This window comes from Bradysia coprophila, chromosome X (genome assembly GCF_014529535.1).
Source record: "Bradysia coprophila strain Holo2 chromosome X, BU_Bcop_v1, whole genome shotgun sequence".
In the NCBI taxonomy this organism is placed as follows: Eukaryota; Metazoa; Arthropoda; class Insecta; order Diptera; family Sciaridae; genus Bradysia; species Bradysia coprophila.
This window is the reverse complement of record NC_050737.1, coordinates 2879076-2896121: the sequence shown is the minus strand read 5'-3', so window position 1 is coordinate 2896121 and position 17046 is coordinate 2879076. Positions and strand designations below refer to the sequence as shown.

The window sequence follows — 17046 nt, the reverse complement described above, 5'->3', positions numbered from 1 at the left end:
TACGCAAACACAAACTTTATCTAACTATGAAATGATATTGTTAAATGCTGTGTACGTATAATATTCTGTGTGTAGTATGAACTGAACATTCAATATTAAGTAAATCTAAAGACCACTCAAAATATTATATTTAATTTGTTTAAATTGCCTTAGACCTGTGGATGAATGCATACCTAATCGCGTTTTATGTAATTTAAATTTTGCTCAAGGCGTCGTATGATTGTTAGATGGTAGAGCAAATATTATCTCTCTACCATATAGGTTGTGTGTAGAGTTGTTGTTATTGAATTTTAAAATATATTCAAATGGTGCATGTCACTTTGGAGCAGATTATATTTCAATGAAATGTGAAAAATATATTTTCCAGAGAGTTGTGTTGTGTCTGTGTGTGGCTTTGTTCGTGCGATTAAATTCACCAAAATTCATTGAGATAAAATTTGCTTGAAATTTAACAAGAAAGCAATTTCCCTTACCTTTGATAGAAAACATTTTCTCGATTTTTCTTCAAATTTCTATAACAATCTTAGCTCGCACAAGTCGACCGCTGTGGTAAAGATTGATCCAAACAGAACGAGTAGCACAAGTTTCTACGAAAGGTCAACCCAGCCCAAACGTTCCCGCACTTGAACTCAAAACATATCTTCAATTTTACTAACTTGAACTATCTTCAGAGCTGGGACGTACGTCAACTGCTGACTTAATCATGATCCGAATCGAATCGTTATTATTTGTGTCGAAATTCGGGTCTCTGGTTCTCTGCTACTTGAAAGGAATTTGAATTGAACAACCAATTACCTTCCAGCATATAAATATTGTGAAGCTGATATCAGGGCCTATTTCCGTAAAATTAATTTGTTAAGTCTGCTAAGATTTCCCGAAATTTTCTATTAAATATTTCCTAAAATTTGCTGAAAATTAATTTTCCAAAAATAGGCCCTGGCTGATTATTTAGAATTTTACTAACTGAAATTACTGAGAATGACCGAAAAAAGTGTCGGAACATTTCGCAAAATTTTCGCCAATTGTCAGTAATTTTAGTAAATAAATTTCCCAATAATAGACCCTATTATATCTGGCTTCAAATGTACAATTTACGACGCAACATTTTTAAGATGAATCTTCAATTGGCTTTGACTACGCCCGTAAAAATGTTATATTTTTAAGGATGATGATTTTTCACTCGGACGAATAACTAAGCTGAAACCTTAATAAAATGAAGCCAGTAATTTCAGAAGGAGCCTTCGTCACAAACAGGGACTAACCTAAGGAACATCGTGGGTGGGAATTTTCCCACCCGCGCCTTTTGAATTCCCATCCACGAATTCAATTTTGCCCACACAATAAATTTTTACAAAAACGTGAAAAATACTTTGATTTTATTCCAAGTTTTCGATTAGTTTTAGTTTAGTTTTCGTTTAGTTCGTGACAAGTTGGTTTTAGCGTAACAATCAGGAGGTCGACAGATCCGTACCACTTAAATCCCAAGTCGTTGATTGATGATTTGATTAAGAATTAAGAGGCTGACAGCCTCACCATTCCTGTGTACAAGACTGTCGACCACTCGCCGACTCTAGACAACATGATATTAAAGTTAATATCAGTTAGAAATTACAAAAGTCGACAGTGGCAGCGAAGTTTCCTTTCTATCTTATTAAAATTGTTCAATCATTTCCACGAAAACGTTCTTTGTATCAAATTGTCAGAAATCTAGGATATCTAGCTCATATCCTAGCAGTAGTCATCTGTCATACAAGGAAGCTTGCTGAGTCCTACCCTTTATTATATATTCAATTCAGATTTGATTGTAACGTAAGTCATAGTGAAAAGACGTTTTTCGCAGATGATTGATGCATATATGTTTTGCCAAATGGCAAAATTATCAAGAAATTGCATGCCATTGGTAAGATCTCAAATTATTCTGCAAAATGGGAAAACAAATTAAATGACAACAAAACAAACGCGGGCTTTTTCACCAGAAGAAGGGCTCAGAAGTGGTAGAAAAATGTGTTTCAAATCTCCCTAGGAAAAATTCGACTTTTTTAATCATTGTTTTTGGTGCCTCTAAGTAAGAATTAGTAAGTCATTTCTGCGCCTTTTCGTCGAATTCACGCCGTAAGTGTGCCTAAAATTTGAATTTTAAGTGAACGATTCGATGAAAAAGTGAACCAAAAAATACATTTCAACGCTTCATTGTATGAAAATGACGCTACGTTAAAAAGACCTCTGCAGTTTCCATTTTGAATTTCGACCGCACTTACGGCGTGAATTCCCACCCACGGGAAAATCCTTACGTTAGTCCCTGGTCACAAATACATCTTTCGAGGGCGCCATTAATACAATATTGGATTTTGTGTTGTGTTGACTTTGAATAAATTAATTGAGAAAAATTAACCGACCGCCTTTATTACCTGTATAACAACATTTAGAGGTCGTCCTCACAATATGCAAAATTTAATATTCCATTCAATTCCAGTACCTTTAAAGTGCTTGTGTGTCTACATAATATTGCCGTCAATAAGGAACATTACAAATTTATATGGTTGCGATTATTATATACCCATCTCATAAAATATGTTCAGATATTTATCAATTCCGTTAATATGCAATTCAACCCACTCTCTTTGAATCTACGTCAAAGTTCCAATTCACTTCCTGATAAATATCGTCAAGCGCACGCTTTTCCATATAGAAAAACATTTTTTTTTTGATTTTATACAATTTTACAAACATTTATTGACTTTAATGCAATATTTTGTTTCCTTCATTTTATATTTTGATATAATGACGATGAAATATACATCATGCCAAAGGAAGCATACTGAAGACTAAACCGTTGGTTTTTAAGCGATATGGCAACACTTTCCGTCGTAGCCGATGAGATGATTATTTATTTATTTAACCAACATGTACAAAATTGTCTTCAATCTCATTTATTACCTCTCGTAACATCTCATGTTTGTTCACTTATCGCATTGAAAATAAACAAAATGTGATCTCTATGGAATGAGGGGAATAGATATTGCAATATAGTCAATATTATAGTCTATTTTACGGTATTTTGCTCATTTTGCTCGTTTCGTTTATTATATATTTGTATGGTATATATACACAGCGTAATATAGGTAGAGATATATACTTTTTGAGCTGGAAACAATTTTTGGTTCGAGAAATGTTATTTTATTCGATTGTAGAAAGTAAATGTGGTATTAGTAAACAACGTATCATATCGGCAAAATCAAATCAAGTCGAAAAAAAAATGTTCACATGTCTTTTATGTGCTGCTTATTTCTACATGACAATCGGCGAAAGTAACTGATTGAATAAGATACATTTTTCGTTTCATCATTAAGCCGCGTTATAATCAATTACAAACAAAGTGGTGATTTCCTACTCCATAGCACTTATGGTGCTCCAAGCGTTCACACTGGTTTGACAAAAGCGTCAGATTTATGGGTGCTTTAGTGGCTATCGCTTGATATTGTGTTCTGAGTGTTTTATTTAACTCATGCAACGAAAACGAGTCATCGATGCATCGATGCAACGATACATCTATCACTCTTCTAATATTTTTTATGTGTTCTACTCCCTACTCTTCTCCGGAAATGCCATAAAAAAAACTACAGCTAGTAACCGCATATTGCGCAATTCACAACTCTAATGGTTTTGGCTATAGATTCAACGCGAAATACTTCAGTCTCATGTTAAAGTAGGACCGATCACGGTGTGGCTGAACATTTTTTTTTTTCGAAAGTTCGTAAACATTGGATTTTATTCCTCAGTTTGAAAGGCCAGTTACCCAAGATTTTTTTAGTGTACCTTGAAAATATCTTCTATTTCTTAACACAAGGTTAACGTCGTCTGCTTCAACGCTATGCATGTCTGTACGATCACTTGCATCGAAATCTTGAAGTGGATCCTGTGCAGATCAATCGTTGTGTCCTTTAACAGGACGTTTGGAATCACTGAAAAACATCCCCATCTGAAATGCCTATAAATAAGCAGCTAAATTCGATGCAAGTGATCGTACAGACATGCGTAGCGTTGAAGCAGACGACGTTAACCTTGTGTTGAGAAATAGAAGAGATTTCTGGTCTCATGAGAAAAGTCGCTGACATTGTTTTTGGGTACTCGTCAATATAAAAGACAAAAAAAATTCCTTGCCGATCGATACCTATTTTGTAGTCTCTACAATGTAGATTTATAGCATAATGTCACAGGAAAATGAGTTCTGTTCTCTTACAATAAGTTATTTCACTCGCAGCACCCCACGAAAATGTTACAATGATGTAATTCCAATCGTCAAACGAATTGTTAGAACAAGGACGTAAGCTGCCACTTAGTTGCGTAATTCGTGATAGTTTTGCAAGCGATACGATTGACGTCGGCGAAAAGAATTGCCAAAAATCTTTTGAACGGATTAAAGGATTCAAGCAAAATCTCTTGGACATACATAATCCAAGTATGGACTAATCGAAGAGTAATTGTTACCGAAGCGACTGGCACGGATGGACGATGTTCAAAAAACAGTTTTTCTTACTAAACTAATTTTGCTGTCAACATTGTTAGAGGAACATCAAAAGCTTGCGCTTTTATTATGTCAATGACGGGTGTTACATTTGTAATAACTGAAAACTACATAGGTCAGAGGTTATTATACAAACCTTATTTCTCTATACTAAAGAATAAATTCACCTTCAAATCCGAATAAATAGTCTTTCAAAAGACGATAATTTGTAGTTTTGTCTCTGATTGAAACATCTAGACTCGATATATTATAGGCATAGCCTCGCTTGAAGCACATTCAATTAATCAAACAAACACAATATGATCGTTTTGAGGGCAAATAACAGTCCAATTTTCACAATATTCATGTCATACAACATGATTGCTGCAGACTCGGCCGTAGAATTATTTTTCGTTTGAATGTGCAACAACAAGTCTTTAACCGTATATTGATCGTCGTCATCAATGTGGCCTTTCGTCTTTTCATCCTTCTCAAAAATAACCATGCACGTAGGATCTTCTTCGCGTGAATATCCTTCACTTGCCGTTGAATTCGAAGAAATCAGCGATTTCATGGTGCGTAGACCTTGATCGAGACCAAAAATGTTGTTATTGATCACAATGGATGTTTCCTGTTCAACTATTGATGGTTTTGTTGAAAATACGTTTCCTGACGTTAGATTATAGGAATCGCCTTCTGTTAAGTAGTGAATACGAATATTTTCAGCAGAAAAATACAGGCTGCCACGGCTCTCGTCCGGAATTCTAGCCTCACTAGTATCGATAATCCAAACGCCCCATTCACCATACACAGCGGCAGTGTCGTTTTCAATGTAAAGGACAGTGTTCTCATCGACACCGAAGCCCAAGGTAACACCAATTTTTCTCATAGCAACAATCAGGCGAACAAATCGTCCCCGTGCATCAAAACTGCAATTAACAACCGTCGTCACAATTTCAGCGAAAGAGCTAAGCAATTTTTCCTTACTGAGTGTCTACCAGAATTTTTTGTATAAATCCGAAGCCTTGGAGATAAGCCCCGTTTTCACCGGATCGGAATATGTCACTTGGATCTCTGTCATCTTCGAATTCATCCCCAATGTTACAAAACTTGAGATCTGCGTTAAAATAGTAATAGCCATATGACCTTCCTGCTCCGAATGTATATTCTCCTTGCACTGCCATTCCTGCTGACGTCCCAGCAATAACTGTACCATCGGCAAATTTACTACGAAGTACGGTCATTATGTCCGTATCAGAGCCATCTGATTTTAGCCACGCTCTCGAATGTCGTGATTGATCGCCTCCGTTAAAGAATACACTGGAAATATGAAAAATGTTCACTCCGATGATTCAAGAACAACGGCTGAAGCAAAAGCGTTTGGTTTCATTTTTACTTACACGTCTGCATTCTGAATTTTTTCAATATTTTCTCTACCGAGTGGTGTTTCATAAGAATTGGCAACTTCATAATTGTCAATTGCTAACTCTAACACTGTTGGTTGGAATCCATATCTGATAAACAGATCTCTATATGAAAGCGAACCAGTTTCGTTTACGTTGTAAGCGTCTAATCCATCAGCTAGACTTGGAGCCGCAGAAATTACAACAGCAATACTCGGCGCCTCTTTGTTAGTGGCTAGCCGAAGTTGATTGTAAATGCTGATGCTACTATCTGATGTTGCACCACCGAGCAGAAATATTTTCCCATTTACTGGGTCACAAAACGTTTCGCGTAAAATCAAAATGCAAAAGACCAGCAAGGAGATTGATTTTTCTATTCCCATCGTTTTACGTATCGTTCGTTTGAACGACTTGATTCAGATAAAAGGCAAGCATTAAATTTTTGAATGTACTTAATCTAATCATGGTTCAAATTACCAAGATTATTTATTCGTCTTATGTTAGGCAAAAAACGTTTAATAATCTTTATTTAATGCTCAAACGTTAAACCATTGATGGCGATTCAATAAACTGAGTCTGACATTAAATTAAGATATCACAATCAGACAATGAGACTTATCTAACGTAAGCAATGCAAAAAAAAAAACAAATACAAAAGCCGAGGATAGCATTGGCCAAGTGTTGTAATGGACTATCATATGTATTGGACGAATTTTGGAATCATTCAATCATTAGTTGACAGACGGTGGACAAAGTACAGACCGACTATTATTTATGCAATTCAGTGATGATATATGACGATTCGTAACTTACGCCGCGCCGTCTGTGTGCAATGTCGCATGAACGTATTTTATCGCACTAGTGCAAGATTTCCAAAGGGTTTTATCGCACTAGGGCGATAATAGCCACGCGATACTGAAGTCACACTAAGATTATCTTCGGTATTTATTCGATTTTCTTCATCGCACACGATGTCTTCCCAACCTCGGCTTCGCCTCCATACGATTCTTGTTACATAAATAACTATTACGCACTAGGGCGTAAAAATGAGGTATGTAAAAATAATGATCCCACTGATGTACTTACATACAAACTTATTCCTGTCTTGTGCCTTAGCTGAAATATTGTGCATGCAAAGCTTACGATGTTTTCATTGCATTTGCTCAAAACTTTCATTCAGGAACATGTTCGGAAAATAGCTGTTGAAAAAAAAATCTTCGCATAAACAAACAGCTGGTACAGACATCTTTAGCTTCGTTATGCAAAACCTACTAAAATGATGAATATCAAACGCATACCTCTCCGATGTTTTAGCACGTAAAAGTTCGATATAGTTATTAAATGTGGTCGGAGGGATATCCGAGCTTTGGTGGAGGAGATTTGTTTTTGTTGTTGTTTAGAATAAGTAAAGTGCGGTTTCTCAATTTTCACCAAAGTTGTTTTCCTTTAGATAACTAGTCTACACGATACGTTAATAATGAATCCGTTCAGGCCTTATTTTAGAGAATTTTAATTCTGAAAAATTCTGAAAATCTAAATAACTCCGAAAAGTTCTGAAAAAAATCCGAAAAAAATGAAAGAATATTTTCAGTACTTTTCGGAACTTTCAGAATTTTTCAGAAATAAATTTCTCTAAAATAAGCCCTGAATCTGTTTGAACATATAATTACGATCGAGTGCCGCACTTCTTTACACTAAACGGGTCTAAAGCGTATGTAAATAAATGTCATTATCGGCTCTGGGGTGCCCAATTTCAATTTAGTTTATTTAATCTATTTTAAGTCCCACTTCAACCTTAATTTTAGACCGGTCCAAGAACCATGACCAGATCACCACACATTTTTACTTTTAAAATGATTTTTAGTCAACAGGAAAACTTCGATTATCATTAAAGATTTTTTTTTTCTCATAGGCTTACGTTAATGCAGTCAATAGTGGCAAGGACATTAAGTCAACTCTACTATCAGGTCAGCGACAAATCGTTCCAGTTGGTTCGCGCATCGTTCATCAATCGACGAAAGCACACAAAACTGTTGACACAGAAGATGTTGATTTGAAGTGTCTAGCCCAACCAGATGGTACACTAGTCACGGAAAAGAAAAAGACCACCGAACACGAAGAGTTGTTTGATGAAGACCTACCAGAAAAAGACGACAATTCAACAGGGAGTCGAGAACGTGTCGATCAGAAGGTAATTGGCATATTCCACTGTAATTCATTCCTTTGAAAACTCTTCTCTAAATCACACACAAAGATGATTGAATGATTTTTACTTTCAACCAAACTGATTTACCCTTCAGTCTTAATAGTAAGGTAGTTAATATATTTGAACCTCTTTAGGAATCGTCTCAACGATTTTTCAAGCAACGCGATGAACAAGCTGTAGAGTATGTGGCCGATGGAAAAGTGATTGGCAAGGAAATTAAATACGCGGCAGAAACAGAACAAATGGACAAAGGTAACTTATAAGAAGCGTGCTTAAGCCCTGATATAACAACTTTTAAATGCTGAACTCTGTCATACTATAGATTTGTACGGACCGATGGAAAATCCTTCAGATTGGGATAGTTTGTCAGATAGACTACGAAAAACGAGACGAAACCAGAAAACTTTGCTTCAACAGCATAGAGGTGAGTGCTAGTTACATCCAACACAAATTTTTATCTTCAACTAGCAAATTATCATACTAAATGTTTTGTAGAAGCACTTCTTGGTGATCGTAAAGACGCGCTAACAGAACGGCCTCTGGATTTCGACAAAGAAGAATTAACTCGCAAGGGCGAAACTATCAAATGGCTGGAAAGTCACTTCGGTAGCGAGTCTCGTTCATCGAAAGATTCCAGAGATGACGACATTGAACCGACCAAAAAATCTTTCTTCAACGTAACAATAAAATCGAATGCTACAACGCCAACCGCTGGTACAGCAAAACCGTTCCCAAGTGCCGATTATAATGGAAATGCGACTGCCTTTTCGAATGTCACGACTGCAGAACGAGAGATCAACCCAAAAACGAAATACTTCCAGGGAATATCGGAATGGTCGGAGAGAAAAGATTCATCACCGCGAAATTTCCCGCCAAAAAGTTTCCAGGAGGAATTGAAGGGAACGCTTGAGCGTAATCGAAATCGACAAAGAATCGGATCACGTGAAGAGTTGAGGCCGAGCCGGCTAATTAAAGATGAAGTGGATTTCAAGAGAAGTGCAAAAACAGAACAGAGGTATGGCAGCCGTGGTGACGTGAGATATCGCAGAAATTCAAATGGTGGCAGCGATGATTCTCGGAATCTTAAAGCCCAAAAAGAGGATTTGGGTTACTTGAGCGCGAGAAATGATTCTAAGGAAGAGCTGTATGCGAAATCGTCGAAGAAACAGAATGGCTACTTGCACCGTGAAGATTCTGGATATGTGAAGGATTCACGGGAAGACATACGATATTTAAAGAATGGCCGGGAAGACTCATTCATTCGGGATAGCGGCGAGGATGAGAAAAACTACAAAGACGTCAACAAATCGATCATTCAACGGGATGACTCAGCATATGTGTCGTCTTCGACGTATTTTACTGCTCCCAGATCCCCAGTGCCTTTACAAAAGATGCGAACTCCTGACAGTGGAATTCCGTCACCAGACAACTACGATTCCGAAGATGTACGCCCAACTGTTCCCCAACGAAAACGGGTCTTAGAAAAGAAATTACGACTCACACAGAACGGATATTCACAAAACCAGAAACGTAACGAACCCTCGCCGGATTATTCTCCTCCATCGCGTAGCCGATCCATATCACCACCAACAACACTGTCACAACAATTAATCGGCGGAATGAAAAAGTATCAACGCACTCGTTTCGCATCAGAAACACCGCGGCCCACATCCACACAGACGAGCCAAACACAAACTGCGCCATCAAAACAAAACAAAGTCAGTACGGTAATTGGCAATTCATTGCGAAAATTGGTAGGCAAAATTCGATCGGCTAGTGCTGAACGCAAAATGAAAATGAAATCGAAACGTTCCCCTTCTCCAACAACAAAATCACAACAACATCAACAATCAATGACTAATGGCGCTTCAACGTATCAGCAGTATAATGTAATCGACAGTCATATTGGACAATCCAATCGTGAATCAAGCGTTGTAAGTGGTAACAGACGTGAAAGAACAATCGATCGTAGAGGATCGTCTGACGTTGATATGGCCAGTCCGAAACAAAAGTATTACCTGGGCGAAGACCCGTACGGTGGAAGTATTTATGGCAAAGAAAATCGTTACGATGGTGTACGACCACAAAGGAATCATAGCAGACGATTGCGATCCGAAGATGTAGAGTTGTACAGTCCGTCCAGGTGAGTGGTTCATTTTATTGTTACAAAAAAAAATACTATCAGACAGTGCTCGATACAAGGTATTTCATATCAGGTATGCTTCCATAAGCATAAATTTAACATTTTTTTAACTTGGGGATATCGAGAAGTGTTCTTATTCTCACATTTTGAACGAATGCCATCTGTTTATTCTGTTAAGACACAATCAACTAGAAGTGGAAATAGTCACAACGAATTAATTAGATGAGTGAATTTATTCGCATTAAATGCCTACTACAGTCGACCATATAGACGACCTTCGTTGATTTTATTGAATCGAACAGCAGAAATTTAATTTATTTTTCACATTAACTATTTCGATTACAATTCAAATAGTAGATCACAGCGGTGTCAGAGAAAAACAGTGATTACGCTAGTGAGAATTTTAAGATGGGAGCTCAGTGTCATGTCATACCTGTGCAATATCCGTAAATTCCGATTAAGTTGGACAATCAAAATCTTGCATCTTGTTGTTCGCTGACTGCATTAAGACTTGTTTTCTTGTTGAACATTTTCGTGAATTATTATTAACTTTTGAATTTTTTTTTGGAAAATTGCTTCTTTTGTGCTATGAATCAACAAGTATGTAATCCTCAAGTGGTGCGCAATCTACTATTGTCATTTTAAAAGACTGAATGTCATTGAAAGAAATTAACAGTTAACATACAAGATGCATATTATACACAACGCATTTCGATTATGGTGTATTCTGATGTAAGAGATAAATAAGCGATTACGTATCTCGTTTGCAATCAGATGCTGTCACATGCTGATCCATATAATATAGTCACTTCATGGGATAATGATTCCAGTAATAAATATTTCTCGAAGTGGAAGGATTTTTAATTGAAGAACTCACCTCAAATGCTTCGTTCATAAAAACGTTTTTGCAAATAAAAGCGATAACTGGTTCTTGATTGAATTTTTCTTAATTAGTAGTCGACACGAAGGACTGAATGCTGCGGAATTAATGTCCTTAAATGTAGAAAAAATCCAAAATTTTCTAGAAAACGTTTTTTCCGAAATTAGCAGAATTTTTTCAATTTATATTCAATGGATTGATTCCCGACTACAAGGCATTGCCAACACATCCGTCTGATTATTTTTTTTTTATAAATCTTTTTCCATTTTAATACGTCTCTAATTTACGTATTCCACTATTGCGTTATCTTTTGTCATTTTGCTGTAAAAACAACAAGAAACTCCTACAGCTTCCACCTCTCTATACTGGCCATACAGATGTAAGGTAAATCTATAATTATCACGAAATTTGCATAAATTAAATAAATTAATTTTTCGATCTAAATAAGACGATGTATGCGAATTCTAGCTGAAGACCATGATACATTCTGTGTTCTGGGTATTAATTTGGGTATGAAAAAAATAAATTGCTTTGATGAAAGAGTAGGAATCGACAACAGGTAGTGGAATCGATATGACTAATTCCGTTTGCTTTGATGTAGAGTAATTGTTGGTCGGACTATTGTTTACAATTTTGGAGGCTTTTATATCGTGTCGAATGACTTTCATGAATATAATTGAGGTGAGACAATGAAATGTTAAATTTGAAAATTTTCAATTTGATCTTTTTGTACATTCTATCGAATCTGGTACATCTTTTGTTAAAAACATTGCCTGCTGTTTGATACTCTTCTACTTCAATAGTTTTAATTACACGTTGTTTGCTTTATAAACGGAAACGCCAACCAGAGTCAATTGTTTTTTAGTCATTGTTGGTAACAGATGATCAATGAGTTCAAATAAGGTGCTCCTTCGATGTTTTTTTTTGCGGTGAAAAGATTTCTAATACTCGTACGGGTAATGGTGTAGCCATATTATAATCATGTTTCCAATTTAATGGAATATCCATGTTCCCAACACTACAAGTGGCAAATCAGTTCGTTCTTTTTCTCTCTATTTTAATGAACAAATTATGTAATCCCATTCAACGGCAGTTCTGTAAGTTGCTAATTGCTACAAATAGAATAAAATTTATGGTTAACCTTGTGATTCATTCATGGGTGTAACAATGACATGTCTCTCTGGTCTCCATGTCAACATAATCACTTCAAAGAGAGACAATGAACAATGGTATTTTGAATAAAAAATTATTTATATATGAGCATAACGAGGCATATTTTTATATAGTTCATGTTCATGTTCAAAGTCATAAATAAATATGTGTGTGGCTGTAAAATTAATGCGAATGAGACGAAGAATTATAAAATGCGAATGTGTGTTTTATACTGCTTCATCAACTGGAGGAGATTATCTTTTTTTTTCACTGTTTTGTAGAATATACATCGAATTTTACATTCAAAATTATTCCAACTTATAAGTCTGCGAGTCTGTTGTCTTTACAGTATAAGAAACTCCAAACATTCGATTTCGAATAAATTGTCGTTTTTATGACGATATATTCAATAATACCAATCGCTCTTGTAAAATATATATTATTCCTTTTTGTTACATTGCCAGCATTAAATGATTGAAACGAGACGATAAAAAGCAATATTAAGTGTACAGGAAACTAGTTTTCTGGTGAAACATATTTGTCGAAACATTATTATCGTATACTATAGACGTACATCCATGCAGACATACATACATTCGGTGTGATGGAAATCCCACAGAATATTATTTCCTATGAGACAGTTTTGCGCGATTTAAACGTGGAGGTTGGGTTGATAATAAATCTCGTAGGAATTTGGACAAAAATATAAAGTAAAACTGAATTTATAAAATATGCATCGATTCGGTCGTGTTTTTTTTTCTTCTTCTTCTGTTCTTCTCCATTTAAAATTATACGAAAAAAAAAAAGAATTAACATTCAATGGAAATAAATTCCACTGAGCACTTGTCATAGTATACATTACATTTTGTACAACATTTTATCATTGTATTAAATGAGGTTTTTTTAGCTCTCAAAAGCTCCTTAAAATAGTTGTCTAGTAATGTTCAAATGTGGGCGGTTTAATGAAAGAGTCCCATAAATGAATTGTCCCATAAAGTAGTCCAAAAGTAGCGGCTAAAGGTTTGAGTATATTTTTTGATCGACGGTTACGGAATTGTATCTTAGAATCGGATATTAAAAAAGCACGATAGGTACTTCAGTTTGACATTTTTACCTAGGGTAACGACACCACTCTGCGGGTATGTACCAGTTGTCAACACCTATTGTTCTTTCATTCATTAAAAAAAAATTATCAATGAATAAACAATCGGTGTTCGACTACTGCTATATTTCCGGATACTGCGTCGCCCACCCTATTGCTTGTGAGCAATTTCAATTTTCTTAAGTTTTCTTGAACACAGAAAAATTGTGTCTGCCTTTCAAAGTAATTTTCTTATCTCCCATAACCTAGATCCTAGAAATTGCCCAGACATTTATATCTTGAAGAAATAAGAGGCAGGTAGTGGTTGGCTGAATCAATATGTTCGCACCTTATAGATGATTACGGTAATTGAAATATGTTAATTTAAATCGAAATGTCCTGGCAATGACTGTCATCACTTAGTGTTCATTATGAGTATGGTTTTACTTATCTGTGGGAGCCGTGTTGTAAATTCTTCTCTAACTATCATGTCGGCTTTTTTCATTCCCCTTGTAGCTGAGTGTCCAGACAAGTGCACAATTGACACTAATTGTATTGAGATGTGAAAGATTTTCTAGTCGTGTAGCATCTTAGTACGTCTGAGATATAGTTAAAATCCTACAGTTGAAACAGTCTATTTAACAATAAAGAAAATATAAAAACAGCCATGGCAAATCGACTAAATGAGCAGGCACTACTTTAAAAGCAAAGAAAATTGCTACCCATTCAATCCACGGCAAAGTAAAATAAACCACAACGTAGCTTGAAACGACTTACTTTATGTTGATTTTAATTAATGTTTTTCTGTTAAACTTTTGTTGTCCTCAGAACTTTGGCTTCCTCAAACTACACAACATCGCAAACATTGGGTCGATTCAGCAAAAGTACGAACCGTCTCGCATCAACCACTCCTACCATTCACGATTATCGCAGCACACAAACATTACCGCGAAAATTAGAACATAAACCAGTGCACCATTCATCTACCATTAATGTATCTATTGTGAATGCAGTTAAACCGACACAAAATACTGGACCCGCTAAGCCGGCACGCACATACAAGGCGTTGAATCGGAGCAAAAGTTTTAACGTACACGGTTTGAACGGAACGAACGATCCCAGTCCAATATACATGGAAAAGTTAAATAAAAACTTTTCGCAGACCATGTATAAGTCCAATCCACACTTGAACGAGGATAAACCGCAACTCAAAAGTCCGTCGATCGTAAATCTCGTCAGCCGCAGTCAACGTGATTTAACTAAAATCGATGAAGATCTTCCGTATTCGAGTGAACGTCGTTTAAATGGTTTCAGCCAAAATCGTCAAAATGGATACTCTAATGGCGGATCGGACAAGAGAAACATATTTTTGCGTGGATTGCAGGATCAAGCTCCTGAGCTCTTCAAAACGTTGCACGGTGATGAGGATGTAACGAAAAATGGCCATGTTTACAAATACAACATTGACCGGAATATTCACCGGGAAAGAGAATCATCTCTGGGTTCTCGTTCGCCAATTACAATCAACAAGGATACAGCAAGTATCGTGCGTCGTGGTAGTTCCAGCACCGAAGATTACTCGGAAACGTATAAAATCCATTCAAAATCCGACGATCCGAATCGACCAGGAATCACAAACACAGTGCACAGTTTCAGCAAGAAAACCATTCCGATGAAACATGGTCGCGGTACCGAAACAATTGAATCGAGTGAGAGAAAAACTGTGACCACCAGTCGATATAAGGGTGAACCGATGTCGAATTTGAAATACATGGAAGAACGAGGCAGAAGAGGTTCGAGCGGACCAATAGTCATTGAAGTAAGAAATCGGAAATAAAATTCAAGGCACTGGTGTTGATATATTGAAAGAAAATGAGATTCGGCTTGGTTTCATTTGGTTGAACAAATAAAGTGAAAAGCCGCTTGCACATTATAAATACTGCGATTCTGTTTTTCTTAAATTCTAAATGACTGACTCAAGTGTCTTTGAAAGGAAAATCAAAAGTTAATTGGAACTTTTACTTAACAGCACCATTGTTCTTGCAGGTATAAATATCATTCGAATCAACCGCCATTTATTTTGTGTAACCCAGTATTGCCAGAGAAAAAAATTTCTCAGTTTTTTTTTAGTTATAACCATTCGAGCAGTCGTAACGTAGAATGTTAAACATTCGGATGGTGAATGGTGATCTTCGATCTCGATGTGTAAAAGATAGTCACGTTAAAACCAATTGTTCTTTAACTTCACTTCGATCGAAGATCCCCATTTTCATCCCTCGGTTCGTCGCTTTCACTCAATCAGATAGAAAATTTTTGACCCTCCTATATTTGTTCTTAACCATAATGTAAAATTATCTTCACGGGCTTATCATTCCTACCTATTATATGCAATCTACAATTAAAATTGTGCAAAAATTGGTTGTCCTTCTTCTTTCTTCAAATAGCTGCATCCCCTTGTGCAAATTTCATTCATTTTATTCTTATACAAAATGTAATTCAAATACGCTCTGATTATATCGACAGTGCTGTTAAGTAAAATGTCCTTATCTCGTCTAATTCTCTTGGGTTACAAAATATACAATAAACAAAATTGATTCAGACCAATCGATCGTTAATACAAAAAAAATCCATAAATTAATGTGGGAGTCCATTCATTCCGGTGATTAACAAAATATATCAAAGACTTAATACGCTTCACAATAATAATTTTTTGTTTGTTTGTTTGTTTACAAAACATTACCTTTTTTATAATAAAAAACAAAATATCCAAAAGCATATATAAATGAATTTGTAATATGCAATATGTACACACATTTCCACAGAACAATAATTTTATGAAAATAATGAAAGAAGAAGAAAAAAATAATGAAGATGACAATAACACAATATTTTTTGTTAACAATTTATGAATTTTTAGACATTTAATTAAGGAAGAAACGAAAAGAAGTTTTGCCATTAATTTTTATAACTTTTTCTGTTTTACTTAAAAATAAAAAATAAAATTTTTAATTTTAATTTAAACGTTTTATCTCTTAGACTAATTTTTTATTTTTTAATTAAAATAACCTAATTTTAAAAGTTAAAAAAAAATATTTGTCGTTTGTAAAGTCAAACTCTAACCGATTATTAGTTTTGTTCCCGGTTTTATTTTTATAATTTTAATTATTATAAATAATTGATAATTATTGATCATTATTAATTATTATTCCAACATTTTAGACATTTTCTTTTTTGTTAACTTTTATTTTAATGAATAATTATTTTATTGACAATCAAATTAATACAAAATCGAATAAAATGAATTGTTAGTGCCGTCAAGAGTTTTTTTTTACTTTAAAATCAACACTTCTTTAATAAGGAGAGGAGCATTTCGTTAAAAAGAAAGACTTGCCTTCCTATGGCATTAATAGACCTATAACCCATATTTATCCAGTGGCTATTTTTAGGAGAATGTTTTCCTTTTTTTTACCAATTTTTCCTGAATTTTCCCGCTTTCCGTCATAATTTCCCTAAAATGTATTGGTAGAAAGTGGAAAAATATTGGAAAAGTTGGAAAATTGGAAAATAGGTCTATGCACATATCACATCAGTTTTATGCACGAAAACATCGACTCGCCAAGCTATTTTCGAAAACATAAACAAAGTGACAGTTTTGAATGACAAAAGTTTTATTTTCT

At 35.4% G+C, this 17046-nt stretch overlaps 2 protein-coding genes across 6 annotated transcripts in view; one reads left to right on the top strand and one right to left on the bottom strand.

The window, feature by feature from the left end:
- Nucleotides 1-16127, top strand: part of LOC119083356 — a 111118-nt gene extending 94991 nt beyond the window's left edge. For all 5 annotated transcript variants that reach the window (XM_037193098.1, XM_037193085.1, XM_037193092.1 and 2 more), the window contains 5 exons: nt 7820-8098; nt 8248-8365; nt 8436-8537; nt 8609-10256; nt 14198-16127. In XM_037193098.1, coding sequence (XP_037048993.1) covers nt 7820-8098; nt 8248-8365; nt 8436-8537; nt 8609-10256; nt 14198-15206 — 3156 coding nt within the window. In that variant the 3' untranslated portion in view covers nt 15207-16127. The remainder of the gene's footprint in view (nt 1-7819; nt 8099-8247; nt 8366-8435; nt 8538-8608; nt 10257-14197) is intronic.
- On the bottom strand, nt 4731-6477 carry LOC119083389 (cyanophycinase-like). The gene is made up of 3 exons (XM_037193109.1): nt 5905-6477; nt 5492-5824; nt 4731-5433 (listed from the first exon to the last, which is right to left on the bottom strand). Exons 1-3 carry the CDS (start codon nt 6288-6290, stop codon nt 4806-4808), a joined length of 1347 nt encoding a protein of 448 aa, XP_037049004.1. The 5' UTR covers nt 6291-6477; the 3' UTR covers nt 4731-4805.
- Nucleotides 16128-17046: the final 919 nt, after the last annotated feature.

Coding starts and splice junctions, on each gene's coding strand:
- LOC119083389 (XM_037193109.1), bottom strand. CDS start 6,290: ATGGGAATAGAAAAATCAATCTCCTTGCTGGTCTTTTGCATTTTGATT. Junction 5,825..5,904: donor AAAATTCAGAATGCAGACGT/GTAAGTAAAAAT, acceptor TCATATTTCCAG/TGTATTCTTTAACGGAGGCG. Junction 5,434..5,491: donor AAAATTCTGGTAGACACTCA/GTAAGGAAAAAT, acceptor TGTTAATTGCAG/TTTTGATGCACGGGGACGAT.